General features: G+C 36.8%; 1 protein-coding gene across 6 annotated transcripts in view; it reads right to left on the reverse strand.

The window, feature by feature from the left end:
* MTCL1 (microtubule crosslinking factor 1) overlaps positions 1 to 18863 on the reverse strand; it is a 94593-nt gene that overhangs the window by 68603 nt on the left and 7127 nt on the right. For all 6 annotated transcript variants that reach the window (XM_087961529.1, XM_087961526.1, XM_087961527.1 and 3 more), the window contains 2 exons: positions 5567 to 5791; positions 3755 to 3913 (listed from right to left, as the gene is read on the reverse strand). In XM_087961529.1, the coding sequence (XP_087817655.1) occupies positions 3755 to 3913; positions 5567 to 5791 (384 nt within the window). The remainder of the gene's footprint in view (positions 1 to 3754; positions 3914 to 5566; positions 5792 to 18863) is intronic.

Here is an 18863-nt window from a genome sequence, read left to right on the forward strand (position 1 = left end):
CTACAATGAATGAAGGCAAATATACATAGCCCAGGATAATGTTGCAGGATTCAATCTGGCTCAGTCACTGGGACCAGATGTTTAGTCTTCTGAGCTTTCGGACTTGTGCTGGAGCCCATCCCTAAGGAAACTTCTCTCTCACCAGAATGTGTTGTTTGGGGCTATTTTATTTGTAGTATTTATGTGGTGCCCGGTTATGTGTGGCTTTTTGGTTGTCGATTAAGTCGTTGGCTGTTGTTTCCTTATGCTGCCAAGTCCTCTGGCTCTTAAGTACTTGATAAACTGGTGATAAATCAGCACTCCTGTTGATTGACCAAGGGTCTCTTTCCCAGGCTTCAATCATTTCCCTGGCTATTTTTGTACCGCTCAGCCAACAATCTTAGTAGCTGCAAAACTGAATGAATGTCCTTGTTCATTGTAATGGGAGACTAGACTACCAATCAGTTTGTGTCACCTTGTCTGACTGCTCGCTTGTGTTCTTGCGATCTGGTGGTTAGCTTCTAGTGGTTAGTTGGCTACAAGGTTAACCCTGTTGTGGCTATCAGTTCTTAGTATAGCATAAGCATGAACTGAAGAGGTAAGTTGAACATTCCATTGTCTTCACAAAGACAGCCTATTATTTTAAGATTTTAGGATATGTACCTGATATTAAGTCATAGAGACAGAATGGAGGACTTGTTGATATATAATCTACCTTATTGCCCAAACAGTCACTCATCTTCCTGAGCAAGTAGAATGATTCAGGGCAGTGCCAGAAAGCCTAAGGGACTTTTTGGAAGCTTTACAATTCATATCAAATCTGCCTCATCATTGGAATTTTAAAGGTACTATTTGCCTGTGATTTACCATTTCCTTCCACCTTCAACACTGAGTTGGTTGTGGGAAGAGGACAGGAAATTTCCTCACCTAATGGTAGTGGGATTCAGTTAATGACAGCAACCTGGAATGCAGGGATTGCTGTCAATAAACAACATGGTTATGCTTTTCAATTGCATTGCTTAATGATATAAATTTTGGTCCCAACTACCTATAGAATAGCAAAGAGCATTTAGACTTATATACCTCACAGTGCTTTACAGCTCTAAGCATCAGCATCTTGCCCCCAACAATCTGGCTCCTCGTTTTACTGACCTCAGAAGGATGGAAGACTGAGTCAACCTTGAGCCACTCAGAATCGAACTTGTGGAGGGAGCAGTGAGTTACCTTGCAGTGCTGCATTCTAATAACTGCGTCACCACAGCTCTATGAACCAGAACATAGAACTGGTAGGAATAGCAGATACCTTTAGGAGGTAGCACATGCTCATTGCTGTGATTGTGACATTCTTTATAACTATTATTGCTTTATACAGCTTCATCATTCTTTATAACTATATTCTTAAGGAAGGCACTTCAAAAAGTTGTTAACTATGTAATTTAATATTTATTTGATGCTTGTGAATCAATGCAAACAATGAATGTCATGGTTCAGAAGCTTGTTATTCCCTTATTTGTTTCAAATAATAGCTCAGAAAATATCAAGTGATGGGACCATGTTGCACACAGCTGACATAAATCTTCATTAACTGGTTGGTACCATGGTATAATTGCCTTTCTTTTGTAGCAGCACTACAATATCACAGAGAGTTCTAAAAGAAATCCACAATCAGGGCTTTGTAAAGCATCTTGATGCTAAAGATTGCTTTTGCTGTTTTGTATTTGTATTTTCTTCACGTGTTTAGTATCATTAGGATAAAGATGAGCACAGTTTTAAGTTTCTTAATATGGGTATGCATTTTAAGTAACAAAATTTATTGGAATAAATGTTTTGATTTATATAACTACTTTTCCACTTCCATATTTGTACTATGTAAAATATGCATAAAAGAGGTTATGGCATTTCTAACTACAGAAATAAATCTAGCTTTTATGTTACTTGCTTAATGATCCTTTTACTTTCATAAGGCCCACAAAACAAAAAGAGTACCATCAGCTGTTCATATAGTTGTTGTCCAGAAAATAAATCCCTCTATCGAGGGTAGTACTGTTGTAGAGGCAAAATGTAAGGAGGATTAAAAATAGAGTGGCAGCTGCAGAATGATTTGACATAACGCTGTAAAACAAGTTAGTAAGAAATGAATGAGATCTGAAAAAACATTTAACATACAAAAATGTTACAGTATCTTGCTAAAAACTAATGATTGGAATAGTTTTAGTGGTGCAGAACTATATAACTATGGCTTAATTGTAAAATGTAAGGAACAGGTTCTTCCCATCATTTTTCTTTCCAGCATACAATAACATGAACATCTGCAGAGCATCATGTTAGAGAAAAGTGGAATATATCAAAAACTAATCTTTCAAAATGTTGCATTTACAGATCAACTGAAAATCCAGATTTTATTTATAACTAAAGCATATAAAGAAGTTACATAAAAATGGATTCTGCTAAGATTACATAAATTTGTTGTCATGCTCTGTTGAGTTGTAGCCAACTCCTGGTGACCCCATGGATTAAAGCTTCCCAAGCTATCTTTTATCTCACAGATTATGCAATTCTTGCAGGTGCATTTCTGTAGCTTCTGGTATTCTGCCTATGCCCTCACACATTGTTAGTCTTTTCTTTAATTTCACAACATATGGACAGACTTAACCATAGTTTCAACTGGGAAACTGTGACATCTTAAACCAACCCAAGTCCAAAAACGTAGAGAACTTCTGGAAGCCTGGAACTCTGACAAAATTGGTGATCAACAGATGCATAGATATAAACAACATTTACACATTGTACAAAATAGTCAATCAACAAGCCACAAAAATGAACAAAAAGACAAAATACCTCCCCACGAGCAATCAACATCCAGATGAGCAACACCAAGATTAACATCAGATCAACAATCAACAAGTAAACAATACTCCAATCAAGGAACTGCCAATCAAACTAACAGGAAACAATACTCCCTTCAACATGACAGGGCAAGCCACAGGAATATAAATTGAGAGCAAATCCCACTCCTTACTAGCACTGATGATGTTACCTATGATATTGGGTAATGAAATGTCTGCAAGAAAACAGAGAACAACAAGGACCACACATTTCAACCCTGAGCTACAAATATTCTCCTTTATCAGTCTGATGTGTGTTTCTGTCAGGGTGGATAAAAATCAATGGTGGGTTTTTTTTAATCGGATTTTTAAAATTTAAATCGGATTTTTTTATTATTATGATCAAATGTATTTTAATAAAATGCTTTTGGAGTAAAAAAAATCTATCTAAAGTTAGTTTTCTATTTAAGATACATCAATAATTTAGTTAATTCAGCAAGAAATGGAGCTTAGTTATGTAGCATGAGGCTGTATATTCTACAATGTTGGGGCTGTTGGTGAGTCAACAGCAGGTCAGAGGAGGAGCCGCTGCGGGACAGAGATGACAGGTGCTCTTTAAAAATTATGATTTAAATTGAGTTGATTTAAATCAAGCCTTTTTACTAATGATTTAAATCATGATTTAAACCCACCCTGGTTTCTGTGATTAGTAGTTGGTAGCCTGATCCATAGTCATCAAATTTAAATGTTCCATACCAATTTGTTCTTTAAATGATCCATATCTGTAGTTTGTAGTTTTGATGTATGCATTAGTATAGGATCCAAATTGCTCTTTATTCATTTATCAAATTTAGAAACTGCCCATATGATTCACATTGTAAGCAGTGACAAATGCTATGACAGCTTTTCACTTTATTTCTAATTCCCAAAGTAACACTGTTGCCACTTACCTCTTTCAATTTATCTAGCTCATTTTGCAATGCCTGTTTGGATATTTCCACCTCAATGATTTGTTGGCGAAGAACTTCATTTTCATCCTCTGCTTTAGCACGCTTTTCCTCCACATTTTCCAGTTCATGGTGCAGCCTGACAGATACATCTTTGGCTACCTGTTTTTTTAAAAAGCAGAGTCATATTTAATAATTTTAAAAGAATAGATAACCCAACAGATTACATTAATTAAGAATAGATAAAGAAGTAAGGCTTGCTGATCCCCTCTCCTTCCATAGTCGATACTACCTAAATTATTGCTTGAATCTATAAAAGCAGTATGGAATTAGTACATAGTCATGGGAAAATATCAACAAATAAGTTTTTTTTCTCTTTTTCCCTGGTTGAAGTGTTATGAAAGGAATAAGTGTTCTTTCTGGTAAAGGAAAAACTCTTCCAAATCCAAGATAAGAAACTAGTTATCATAACAAATATGGCCAATTATTATATATACATTTCTTTCTCCAAAATGTCCCATAAATGTTTTTTAAAATAAATCTATCCATTATCCAGATGATGTACATGTTATTTCAATAATATCTCAATTTTTTAATTGTTCTGTTTCATTCTGAAATGAAAAATGAAAAGTGAAAAATGCTAACTGTAAAAATATAATTATGTACTAATGATCACATCATTAATCACATATTATTAATAGTAATAACAGTAGTAGTAATATATTGGCGATAAACAAATTTAAACACTTCAAGATCAGTATTATCCACAATATTCTTAAATTAATTATTCCACAATGTTCTTAAGTTAATATAAACTACAACTTTAAATTCTTGAGGTATTAAAAATCAGTTAATATCATATTTAATATAACATAATAAATCATATAACATTTGGTTTCCATTTTTTTCCAATTAAGAAAATATATGTATTATTACAGACAAAGTACCTATCACATATAGTAGAAAGGAACCTTGCTGTGTGTGTGTGTGTGTGTGTGTGTGTGTATAGCCTTTTGATCTTCTCATATAGCTTATTCAGCACAATTTGGAGCAATGAAAAAATATTTATTCAAGCAATGAAAAACTAGGCCTAGTTCTGAACCATTTTAAAACACAGTCCTTCAAATTGCACATAATGGAAGGAATATTTCAATGCTGCTTCACAGAAACATTTCCCTAGGATTAGAAAGGTAGCACCTCATTTGAAAAGTGTTTCTAAGTTTTAAAGTACAATTATACAGTATTAAAACATGTCCTTTTACATTATTTATAATTCTAATAAATGAATACATGAATTAAGTTATATCAATAAATGAAGCTCTAGTTTAAACCTGGCTTCGTAACATGGTTATCCAGTGCAGTTGTTTCAAAACAAGTTGAACAATGTGTACAGAGAGATGCCTCAGTCAGCTACTTCACTGTTGTATTCTAGAAAAACTACTGTTTCCAAAAAGGACATACATTAAGTTTCTCATACAGAAGTTATCCAAATGTGAGATGACCAACATATAAACAATTGTAGCTTGGTTGCCCTATACATGAAATAGCTTACCTACGATAAGTACAACATTTTTGGCCATGGGGGTCACATGTATATCTATGTATTCTTTCAGAGTTATGAGACTGGGGTGTTATAGAAATCAAATTGATAAATAAATTGACTAATTTACAATACAAAGAACTCTTTGATTTCCATTTATAAAATGTGATGTCCTTTTCTAGTTCTAAAATGTCAAGTGACATACATCTTGCAATTAGGCAGAAGATGACTTTATTTGTGACTTAAATACCACTAGCTCTAAATTCTTCACCCACCTTTAGATCTTGTTCTAAGCTTCTGACTAGTTCTCCATCCACTTGACCTGTTTGTGCAACTTTCAAGCTTTTCTGTTCAGCTTTCCTGAGACGATATTGCAAGATACGACAGTTCTTGTTTGCACGATCCAGCTCTCGTCGAAGTTCTTGTAGTTGGTAAACATCTTCTTCAAGATAGCTGTCACGCATCTCTTCCATTTCAGCCCGGAGTTCATCCAGTTCATCCTGTCATAACCCAAAACAGTGAGATAAATCCATAAAGTTGCTTAGTCCTCACTGAAAGACATGTGCTTTTTGTAAGATTTGTATTGTAATACCTAGCATTTATAGCAGCAGCTCTATCTCTATTTACTATTGTGATTGTAGAAAAAATCATGTTGAAATTCTATTAAAAGCACGTTGAAACATTTTATAATTTCCCTCTTAAGAAATAATGTAAACAACAACTCTCTAGACCAGAGCAGAAGTGTCAAACATGCAGCCTGCAGGTGGCCCACAAAAGTCCTGAGTGTGGACCGAACCAAATTCAAGTGCAGCTGGGTAACATTTAAGAAAATACAATAAAAATACAACAAAATCTAAACATTGAATTTTAAAACTAAATACTTAATTTAGTCACCAATCACCAAAACTCTGGGCTTCCAACTTGCCAGGAGTACCATGACAGGAGTTCCCTCACAGTCTGCTCTGCAGCAACCTCAGGCATCCTGGGCTGCTGCAAATAAGCCGAGGCAGCAAGATTGTACTTTTTTCTAGACAGCAGGTGGCCAATCGGTCTTCAACCAGTAACTGATCCGCTCCGGACCTCAGAGCCCCCAGGGCGTGAAAGCAGATTGAATTAATTTCTCTAGTCCCTTCAAAAAAGGTTTAATTAGTATCTGTTTGGGCTGCATGACATCCATGTTCAAAATTTCAAATTTTAAATTAATAATAATTAAAGTTTAATCAAGTTGAGAATACATTCAGAGAAGAAGGAAAGAATGAGGGAAAATGAAAGAGAAAGATGATTCAAATGCTTTTTGTATAATGTTTTCCTTTTCCTTTTTCTTTCCATTACTATACCAAATTCTAGAAGGAAAGGAGGGAGGGGGGATTAAATGCTTAGAAAATATTGATTGCAGTTATAAATGACTATGACTTTATATTATAATCTGTGGAGATGTACATTTGGTGCAGTAGTTAAAGTGTTAGATTAGAAACTTGGAGATAGTCCTGCCTTTTGGGCGATCTTAGGCAGTTACTTTTCTTATCCTTGGGAAGAAAAGATCTTCCAAGTCATTTCTGAAATATGCTGTCAAGAAAAGTACAAGAAGCAGTTGCCAGAAATCCAAAGTGACTTGAAAGAAAAAGTTTCCAGCATGTATGCCATATACTATAATTCTACCTTTTGTACTAAGAAATACATAAAAATATAAATATGTCATTATTATATATATTTGAAATTTACTCTTTGCACTGTATTCTTGTACTGTGGTGCACAAATTTGCACTTGGTTTAGAAAAAGCTGCACAAAATATTTTTCCACATATGAGATGTCAGAAAGTAGAAGGAACATAGCAGGGAGGTGATAAGTGGAAGTAGGAGGTGTGAAAGCGATTTGTGTGATAATTTGGCAGTAGGCCAGGAAGCTTAGAATCGAGTGGGAAAGATTCCACTCCACATATATAAATATTAAACATAAATTGTCAAATTTGTAATAATATTTCTTTGTTATGTATTAGTTAAATCTATTGTCTATCTAGTCGTTATATTGATGCAATAAGTCAGGCAAACAAACAAACAAATAAGGTTTTCAAAGTCAATATGCAACCTCCAGGGATCCTTATATATGTTCAGTAGTTAGTATTTCTGGCATTACTGGCCCAGAGTATTTCTAAGAAAAATGCTTTATATGCCAAAAATAATTATATGCCATCAAGTCAATGTCGACTCTTATTGGTCACACAGATAGATTTGTCCTTAACCTAATCCTTTAGATCAGAGGTCTCCAAACTTGGCAACTTTAAGACTTGTGGACTTCAACTCCCAGAATTCTCCAGCCAGCTATGCTTAGCATAGAATTCTGGGAGTTGAAGTCCACAAGTCTTAAAGTTGCCAAGTTTGGGGACCCCTGCTTTAGATCTTCAAACGGTGCACGTATAACCAATGTAAAAGAGTCTATTCACCTTACTATTAGTCTTTCGCTTTCCTTCCACCTTTCTCATCATTAGAACCTTTTCCAGAGAGCTAAGTCTTTGCATAATGTGTCTGAAGTAGGATAATTAAACAGTCATTTGTGATTCAAGTGAGAATTGCCTGGCTTGATTTGTGATCCATTTGCACAATGTTTGATTTATTGGCTTATCAGCGAGGTTCAGGATTTCAAAGTGCTTCCTCATTGAAAATGATGGGTATATATGTTCAAAATCATATAGTGGAAACTGGTTGGCTTTCTTCTACTTCTTTAACTTGGATCTTACACTTGAGTAGTTCATGATTTGATCCACAGACAGCATCTGCCCATGCTTTTGATGCTATTACTGAGCCTTTCCATCTCTTTTAGTAATAATAAAAATAATACAATCAACTTGGTCATTAAGGGAAGTAGTAACTAAGTGAAACAGCAACTGTGCTTATTATCTTCCTTCAGCTTTCCTTTCCTTTTTAGACCTGTGAAAGTGGTAAATATGAGAATTGGTGGCAAAGTTACATTTTCATCACTGTGAAACTGTGAACAGTCGCTAAATGAGGCTGTCACTAAATGAGGATTACTTGTATAACCAAATTGATTTTTATATACTCTGTCTAAGGGCTTTATATAGAGGTGTCATTTTGGTTATCTGAAGAAAGTGTTAACTATGAAAAAAATTGGAACGGCCAAAATTAATTAAGTCAGTCTCCTGTTTTATTTCAGATTTTTAAGCCATACAATCCAACTACATTTTTACATTTCCTCTTTAATGTTTCCAACTTTAGTAGTGCAGTCTCTAATCACAAGCAGCATATTTTGCCTCCATGTTCTGTCATTTTCAAGTTGAATTTGATCATAAAACCCAACAATTTCCTCTTCTTCTGCATCAGTGATTAGGGCATAAACGTGGATTGTCATATTAAAGAACTGTCCACAAAATCTAACTGATACTTAGTCACTGATTGCATTGTAGCCAAGTACTGATCTTCCCAGATATTTCTTAATTATAAAAACAACCATGATTTTTCTTTTCCATGTCCTGAAAAATAAAGTGTGATCTTCTGACTATATCTAATCCTGGTCAATTTGCCAAAACCTAATCTATCAACCTGTAGTCATTTCATTTCATGTTTCATTGTGTTCAGCTTTCTTCTGTCCCTGCTTCATGTTGCATAATTCCACTGTAATTCTGTCTTTACAGAAGAAACATACAGTATATCCATGGAAAATATAGAAGCATTTCCAAACTGAAAACAATTACTATGTCATTATTGTTTTATTTACTAACTCACACGTATGTACATACATCAACACGCGCATACATATTTATGAATTTAAAAAATACTTAAGGTAAGACTGAACTATAAGGTTATCTCAGCAAGGCACACTACTAGTCTAGACTGTCCTGTGTATACCCTAACAAAGCAGAATTTAATATATGTTATGGACTTTTGTGATGAATTGAATTTGAATTGTAGAAAAAGGAGCCAGTGGGATCTCAGTTATCTGCAGATGAGCCTCAGAAATAGAAAAACATGCTGGAGGATGAGTCTGGCATTCTGGAGCAGCCAAATAACCAGCTATCATTACAGAAGCACAGTAGCAGTCTGAATCAACTATTTCAGAGACTGAGCAGGAAGAGATCCTTCTGCACACGCAGAAAGATCAAGTAAATAGAGCAACAACATCCAATAGGCTGCTTGAAAGAAACAGCCGTGACTCAGGAAAATAAGCATGTATGAGCCAAAAAAATGCTTAGGAGGCAGATTTCTGTTGGCAAACAGCTTGGCAAATTTGAATAAGAACCCCCTTAAGGTTCTTGCAAACAGTAGGATCTATAAACCTGAAGTCTGTTTACCGTCATTTTAGTAAATATGTCTCTGTATGAGTCACATTGATAAGGATTAATATTATTTTGCCTCATTACTTATAACTAAAGCAGGATAACTGGAATTCTGGAATTGGGCTCAAATTAACAGCCTGCTAAAAATGGCTGTCAGAAGAAAACAGAATGGTGTTATTTTAAGATTTCAGATTTTATATTAATGCAGTAAACGTGTAAAAAAAAAAAACCCGAACAAACTGTAATAGGTGGCATAAGCCAAGCAAGTGTCCAAAAGTTTCTGCTGGATTACAAACACAAGGGGCCATAACCTAACATCTTCTACCTGTAGGACAGAAGCGTTGAAGGGACAGACGATTAAAACTCTTGCCAAACACAATTTTCTTCCTCTTGAAGTTAGAAAGCCAGGTTTTCCTAGCTTTGTTCTCCGGAAGCAGAGGTGACTAAGGGAGAAAAATTTAAAAACCTAATCCAAATTGTGGAATATGAATCTTCGAGTATCTTAGAAAACAAAAATAATTACGAAAAAGCAAAAAGCTGTGATTTGATGTTAATGCAATGTTAACACTGCCCTATCCTGTAATGGGATTTGTTTGTTTTTGACATGCTGTGTTGTATAAATCCAACTATTTTTTTGTGAGCTTCGTTTTTGGAACGCTGCTTGCTGCACATTGTTTTACTTATGTAAGTTTTTGACTAACATGATATTGTGATAGTTCAGTAACTGAGTAGAAATGCTATCTTAGGTCCCTAACTCGCTAACATAACTCCCTAATTCTGTAAAGAATAAGGGTAGTTTCTAAATGAAATAAACACAGTGGAACCTTGGGTCCGAATGCTCCTGTTTGTGACCAAATTGGGTGGCAAACAAAAAATCCACCCGATTTTTGAATCAGGTCACGAATCAAAAATCAGGTGGCAAACAAAATTGGTGTGGAAAGATTTCCTTTCCGTGCCAATTTTTCCCTTCAGCGCCAATTTTTTTACTGCGCGTATGCACATTCGGATGTGCTTCCGGACATGACCAAATCAGGTTGTGACCAGAGTCCAGGAATGGATTACGGTCACGACCCGAGGCTCCACTATACATGCATGCATGCTTACATGGATACATGCTTTTCAAGTGTATCTTTAAAACAGAGCAGTGGTGATAAGAGCTATAGCTATGACAAGATTGAAGCAAGTTGCAATAGGGATATCACACAACAACTTGTCTCCATGACACAGCCTAGCCTTGTTAGGAACTCCATTAGGAAGCAATATCTTCACTGTTTTTCTAGGTCAATGATACCTGACTGTTCAAGTATCTGTTCAGTCATACAGCCACATATAAAATATCTGGTATGTAACACAGGTAATCATTTACTTGCAACAGTTCATTTAGTGACTTCCAAGTTACAATGGCACTGAAAAAAGTGATTTATGACCATTTTTCACACTTATGACCGTTGTAGTGGCCCCATGGTCATGTGATCAAAATTTGGATGCTTGGCAACTGGTTTTTATTTAAGACGTTTGCAATGTCCCACGGTCATTTGATCAGCTTTTGCTAACTTCTGACAAGCGAAGTGAATGCGGAAGCCAGATTCACTTAACAAAGTGTGTTACTGACTTAACAACTACAGTAATTCACTAAAACACTGTGGCAAGAAAGGTCATAAAACGGGGCAAAACTCACTTAACAAATGTTTCACTTTGCAAAGTTAATTTTGGGCTCAGTTGTAGTCATAAATCAAGGATTACCTGCATTATTGTATAGGTCATGAAAACAGATTCTTTGATTATATGCTTACTATTTCTTTTGCATTTATGACCCAACTTGGTTTTGTAAAAATGAGTAACTTGCTATTTTAGGAAGGGCCAATTACAGCTGTGTTCATGTATTCTGCTCTCCTGAAAGATTTCTCTTAGTCATGTCTCTGACTCTTAGTATCTTTGAGATAGTAGCTGGGCCCTTTAATAATAATTCATCCATGGTGGCATTTATTTATTAACCTTTTAGCTATTTCATAATTATTTATGCAACAAAAATAGGCTATGTGGCATTTTGTAACCATGTCCCTTGCCACTTTGTGAACATTTTAGTATCAATTTACAGGAACTATATGTTTTTTCCTATTATTTCAATATATAGTCTTTCTACTCCTCTTACCACATTGATTGGAGGACTTAGGTTTAGTCCTGCCTTCAATTATTATACTTTCTCTGAATTAATATCGCTCCTCACAGTGTTCTATAATTCTTGAGGGGGCTCTCTACTTCGAATTTCTTCTAACTGGCAATGTATATTAACATAACTATTTATGTATTTCACATGGTTGATATTCAACTACACTCTTAGAGACCTCTTTTCAGTTTAGTGTACTGGTAATACCTTGTCCTCTGTCTATCCTATTGACTCCATTACAACCATTCGTTTAGTCACCATTCAAAGTTACAATGGCACTGGGGACAAAAAAAAGACCTATGACTATTTTTCACACTTAAGATAATTGTAGCCACCCCCCATTGTCCCATCAACATTTGGATGCTTGGCAACTGGCAAGTATTTATGGCAGTGTCCCAGGGTCCCGTGATCACCTTTTGTGACTACCTGACAAGCAAAAACAACGGGGAAGACAGATTCAATTAACAAGTGGGTTACTAACTTCATAACTGCAGTAATTCACTTAACAGCCATGGCAAGAAAGGTTGTAAAATGGGACAAAGTTCACCAAGCAACTGTCTTGCTTAGCAACTGAAATGTTGGGCTCAATTGTGATGTAAGCCGAGGACTACTTGCATTGCTGATTCTTCAGTTGACTTGTTTATTAATACCAGTAAAGCTGTTTTGGGAAAGGTTCTTCTGAAACTTATATTGAAAGCCAGGCCTGGTTGATCATGGATAGATCTGAGTAGAGACAGGGCTTAGTTAGATGGCCAGAAAGTTGTTTGGGGAGAGTTTGTTCTCCCTTAGCCACAGGCATGCATAAACTAGCTATGGATATGGTTGATATATAGTTGATATAGTTGATCTAGCAGTCAGCTAGATGTCCCAAAGGTGCTTTTTCAGGAGGCAACTGGTAGTGCTCCTGGTTCCTGTAGTCTTCAAAGAAATCTCTTCAAAGAAAAAACAAGAAAGTCAACTTGCCTCCTGAAAAAGCACCTTTGGGACAACCATGACCTGGATGACGGAGAATCTCTACAGACTTTTAGCTATTCAGTTTGGGATGAGCATCCTTTGAATGGTGTGGGAGTAGGAATGGATTTCCAGAGAAAAAAAAAATCAGACTACAGGAACCATTCAAGTGATCTGAGGACACAGATAAACCTCAAAGTGCTTCAACGACCCTCTAAAAGGATGCAAATGACCAGCTGTCTGCAAGGAGTATAAATCCTTCCATTCCTCTCCATCCAGTCAGAGCTGAAGAAGCTTTTTTTTTAGAATAGATAGAATACTTTATTGGCCAAGTGTGATTGGACACACAAGGAAATTGTCTTGGTATAAAAACTCTCAGTATACATAAAAGAAAAGATACATTCGCCAAGAGTCGAGAATCATAAGGTACGACACTTAATTATAGCCATAGGGTACAATAAGCAATCAAATCATTCTAAGAAACAGTCAATATAAATCATAAGGATACAAGCGACAAAGTTACAGTCATACAGTCACAAGTGGGAAGGGATGGGTGATAAGGAGTGATGACAAGATTAACAGTAATAGTAGTGCACACTTTGTAATAGTTTAACAGGGTTGAGGGAATTATTTGTTTAGCAGAGTGATGGCTTTCGGGGGAAAACTGTTCTTGTGTCTAGTTGTTCTGGTGTACAATGCTCTATAGTGTCGTTTTGAGGGAAGGAGTTGAAACAGTTTATGTCCGGGATGTGAAGGGTCTGCAAATATTTTCACAGTCCTCTTTTTGACTCGTACAGTATACAGGTTCTCAATTGAAGGCAGGTTGGTAGTAATTGTTTTTTCTGCAGTCCTAATTACTTTCTGAAGTCTGTGTCTGTCCTGTTGGGTTGTAGAACCAAACCAGACAGTTATAGAGGTGCAGATGATAGACTCATCTTGGATGAGAAGCGAAACGTCTTCAAAGAAAAAACAAGAAAACCCAGTTGCCTCCTGAAAAAAAAGCACCTTTGGAACAACCATGACCTGGACAATTGATAATCTCTACAGAAGTCAGCGAGATGTTTAGCTTGGATGTGCCATTTTTATTCCCCTATCGAATCCTTCCCAAGAATGTGGGATAGTCAAATGTTGCTGTTTAATGAGGTTAAAGATACTGTTGCAAGATGTAAACTGTTCCAAATAAGGCTGCCTTTTGGCTGGTGGTGATTTTTCATTGCCAATGATGCTTAAGTGGTGCTCCAGATGTCTTTTGGGATTGCTTCCAAAGCTTTCTTTTGCTACATTTGTTCTACATCTATTTCTAGTTTTTTGTAGTTTGTGTTGTTCTCACATCCTTTCTCTTCTATTCTGCAATTCTTATCTACAATTATGACATCAGATTCCAAACATTTCGAGGAATTGTTTCACTACAGTGATATTAGTCCATGATATGATTTGTGGTTTTTTTTATACTTATATTTATAAATTTATACTTGTATAAATTTAGCCACAATAGTTTATCAATTTACCTGTTTATATGCAACATTATGGAAATAGTGTTTAATTAAACACATTGAAAATAATTGAAACATTATCTTAAAGCTATTAAATATTTCTTTACTAAGTGGCTTCAAATTTAGATTCTTCAAGTCTATTAGGGACTGGAGTTAAAGATTTAAATATAAGAGAACTTATTAATTGGGCAGTAACTACATGTGGTTGCTAGCTTCAAAAATAAACTGTAAGTGAAATTAGGTCACTTTTATTTATATTCTTAAGCAGGCATCTAACTTTCGGGATCCACATTTAGAAATATCTTTAGCTGCTTTTTTCCACTCACAAGCATGTTTAATTATGACATTAAGACCCCTGACGCTGTAGAAAAAGAGTAAAATAAAAATTATGATTGAAATTTCATATATTTGGTACATCCTCCTCATCCCACAAAATCAACCTACCACCCCCTTTTTCACACCTCATCAATCACATGAACCAATGATCTGCATTCTCAATTCTTTGCTTCGCCACTCTCTGTGACCTTGAACTAATAACTCATAATATTTTTTTTTCCTAAGAACTATTCAATACATCACTTTCTCCCTCCAGAATTCTATGGCAACAATGAATCCCAGAGATGACAGCTAACTTGGGTAGAGGCATGGATGGTAGGAGCATGTCATCCTTACTTCTCTGTAGTTTCCGAAATGTGAATTGCGGTATTCCTCTGGATTGCTGCTATGGCTGGGAGGCACCATTGAAAGTACAGATATTACTTTAATAAAAGAACTTTCAAGTTGTAAACTTTGCTGATACCAACACCTGTCTGCAACCGGAAGTTGAGTAAAGGCGAGAAGGCGAGAAGGGGCAGTTTTTGACAAGCTGCATCCATATGTAGCATGCCAGAAACCAAAACCATCATTCCCACTCCCGACTTCCCCACCAGGGACCCTCTAGAGCAGAGGTCTCTAACCTTGGCACCTTTAAGACCTGTGGACTTCAACTCGCAGAATTCCTCGGCCAGCTTTGCTGGCTGAGGAATTCTGGGAGTTGAAGTCCACAGGTCTTAAAGTTGCCAAGGTTGGAGACCTCTACTCTAGACAAGTGCAGCACAGTTCTCACCCCACACAAATAGTAGCTGTTGAGGTAATTCCCCGTTAGGAGAATGAGCGCATACAGGGAGACGTAGTGAGAGTAATGTTGAATAATACACACACAGCACACAGATGCACTGTACAGTAAATGTAGGTTTTTACTTTCAATAAACGTTTAAGCACAGTCCAAGATAAGCAGTCCAAGTCATTCACAGGTAAATCAGTCAGTGTTCAGTTCAGGGATAATCCAAATATCAAAGTCCAGTATCAAAAAACAGTTCAGTAACAGACTTACATCAATGATCAGTAACAGTCATTAGGAGGAAGGCAACTCTCTCCAACAGAAGGAAACAGAGACTCACTCACTTCTGAGACTGAGACTAAACCATCTAGGTTTCTGGCTCCATCTTATGGCTGTTTGAGAAACCAGACCCAATTACAGTTTTAGGATTCTCTTAAAGATACAGTATTAAAATGTCTATCCTAGTTTATATATTTCCAACCCAAATAACTGTTAGGTGACTTACATTCCTAACAGTAGCCTCACAGCAAACAGGTCCAACAAATCCTTGGGTGGCAGTACGGGGAAGGCAGGAAAAGAAATTGAGAGAAGGTAGAAAAGGCCCAGGTTTTATATATGTAGCAGACCAGGTTTTGTGTGGCCAGCAGCTGCCTCACCAAGGGCAAGACCACACATGCTTGGTTAGTAGCAGTAGCAAGAAGACAGGAAAGGTCGACTAGGGTAGTTTGGGGCATAGATGTGGGAGATAGGCAGGTCGGAGGAGTTGAAGTGTCCCAATGGTCATAAGTGCAGGTGGGTTGCCAAGAACCCAAATTCTGATCACATGATCATGGGCACTACAATGGCCATAACTTTGGGGAGCAGTTTAAGTGTTGCTATAGTTTCAACTTGTTGCTCAATGAATGGTTGAGGACTATCTGAATTACTCTTTGAGATGTATTTTACATCTTGTTGCAACTCAAGGATTGTTATTATCTTCAAAGCCTTATATGGCTTGGGACTGACTATTTAAGATATTGTTACCCCAAGTAAATTCTGCTTGCTCATGTTTATAAGATTTGTAAATGTATGTTTGTAAGTTTTATAAACTATATATAACATCTAGAGTGAGGCAATTTTAGTTGTTCCTGTGATTTAAACGGCTTCAAAAGACTAAGCTTAAGGGACAGTCTCACCAAAGTTTTGTTTAAAAAAACAATCCAAAAGTTTAGAAAACTTAACTATCTAAATTCTATACTTTATTCCAATGAGTTTAATCTATTTGAAATATCACAAATGAATATATGAGTAATCTAATATATTTGTATCAAAATATACTTATTTATTCATTATGGAGCTACAGTTTTTAGAACAATGAACACTTCTCAAATGTTATGCATTTAAAATGTAAAACAATTATGATTATTACAGAGTCAATTCGTTTTCAGTTTTCCTATGCTTAAAATAGTTTTAGTGGTCCCCAGTAGTCATCTGGCAGATTATATGTTAATATGATCTATTAAGAACTACAGATGGCAATCACTGTCACGTTATACAAATAATCCACTCAAGCTTCCTCTGGACAATGTGATGCTTCAGTAGAGCCACAGCTGTGACTAACAAGACACACAGACCCCATGCATTGTTCACCAACCTGAACTTTCTCTCTAGCAGCTGACTGCAAAGAGTTTGTTAGGTGAGATTAAATCTTCCTCACAGTAAAATAGATTATAGGGCCAGAAGAGTGAAATATTCATTTCTTAGTTCGTCACAAAAAACTTGTTATCCTATGAAGCTTCTACAATACACAATACAAATGTACAAATGACTTCATTTTGTCTAAAAATAGCTCAGATTGTTATATATTGTAAAATAACATAAACTTCAGTCATGAGTCAATGAGGTCAATGTCAAACTATCAAGTGCCTTTCAAATCTTTCAAAAACAAATATCATTTAAATGCTTTGTACAATGATGCACTTAGAAATATAAAGTGATAAAATTCACTATACTTTAAACAAAAGGTTGCACCAGCATTTATTTTTTGGACGATAAGATGTTCTGGACTATAAGATGCACCTAACTTTTGGGGAGGAAAACAAGGAAAAAAAATCTGCCCGACTCCCAGCAATTTGCCTCCTTGCAGCAAACAGCAAACAGCCTGGTCAGATTCAGCACTTCCTGATTTAGCATGAGCAGCTGATTGGCAGTTGGCTTGGCCTCCCGGAATACCACCCATCAGCTTTTCCAGGCGGTGAGGATTGCCGCTGCCCATTGCCACCATTGCCATCCATCACTGCCGCCTCCACGTGCCCCATTTTCAGCCTCTGCATGTCCCACTTTTGGCCCCTTCCAGGTGGCAGGGATCGCTGCTGCCGATTGTCACTGTCAATAGGCAGCGGCAGCAATCCCCGGCACCTGGAATGGGCCAAAAATGGGACACGTGGAAGCCAAAAATGGGACATGAGGAGGCGGCGATAGATGGCACCAGTGGCAATGGGTGGCGACAATTCCCGCAGCCTGGAGCAGCTGATGGGCGGTATTCCAGGAGGTGATCCAACCGCAAATCAGCTGCTGGTGCTAAATCTGGCTGTGCTGAAGCTGACCAGGCTGTTTGTTGTTTGCTTCAAGGAGGCTGAGGCTGGCAGGTGGGGGCCGGCGGGTGGACAGGGCTTTGGCAACATTCGCTCTATAAGATGCATAGACATTTCCACCCACTTTTGCGGGGGGGGGAGTGTGTCTTACAGACCGAAAAATACGGTATTTATTTATTATTCATTCATTCTTCCTATTTCTTAACCTCTCATTTCCTCAGGGAGGGGTTCTGCGTGTAAAAATTAATCAATAAAATTAACATTAAAATCAGAATAAATTTAAGATTAAAAAGTTTTAAAATTATAAAAATAATGTGAAATTTCTTAAGGTCAAGAGATTGCGCAGGATTGTCCACAATGTGATGGGGTGAAGCTGGTTTTGTAGATAACCTGGCCCTATGCCATGTAGCGCTTTATAGGTGATGACCAACACCTTGAATTGGACCCAGAAGCAAACTGGCACTCAGTTTGGCTCACAGAGCAAAGCTGTTGTATGTGCCCTTCTTTGGGTACCCAGCATGTTTTGTGTGTGGCCACATTCTGTACCAGCTGAAGCTTCTGGATATTTTTCAAGAGTATTCCCATGTAGACCGTGTTGCAATAGTCCAATCGGGAGATGACCAGGACATGAGAGGACTGGACAGTCACTTGGAGATAACTTAATGTAGATATTTCCCAGCAATTTCATTTACTGTTCATAACCCTGACCCTCTGTCTATCTACTTTCCATAACAAAAAGTGAACATTGATTAGAGGCTGAACTCTTTCCTCCCTATCTGAAGAATGAGAACAGAAGCTATACTGCCCACAAAAGTCCTTTAAATAATATAATGCAGCAAGGAAATAGAGGAAGAATATTTGTGTTTGTAACCATGTATACAGTAAGTAGTTTATTGATCTTTTTCACTAGTTTTATTTAATTTTGTAGCATACACTGGACCTCTTAAATCTGGATAAAAATAGAGCAGACGAGGCTACTGTTTCATGTCTGTCTGGCCATA

Source organism: Notechis scutatus, chromosome 3 (genome assembly GCF_049901735.1).
Source record: "Notechis scutatus isolate UNSWTSFEM ecotype Mainland chromosome 3, rNotScu1.2, whole genome shotgun sequence".
Lineage (NCBI taxonomy): Eukaryota > Metazoa > Chordata > Lepidosauria > Squamata > Elapidae > Notechis > Notechis scutatus.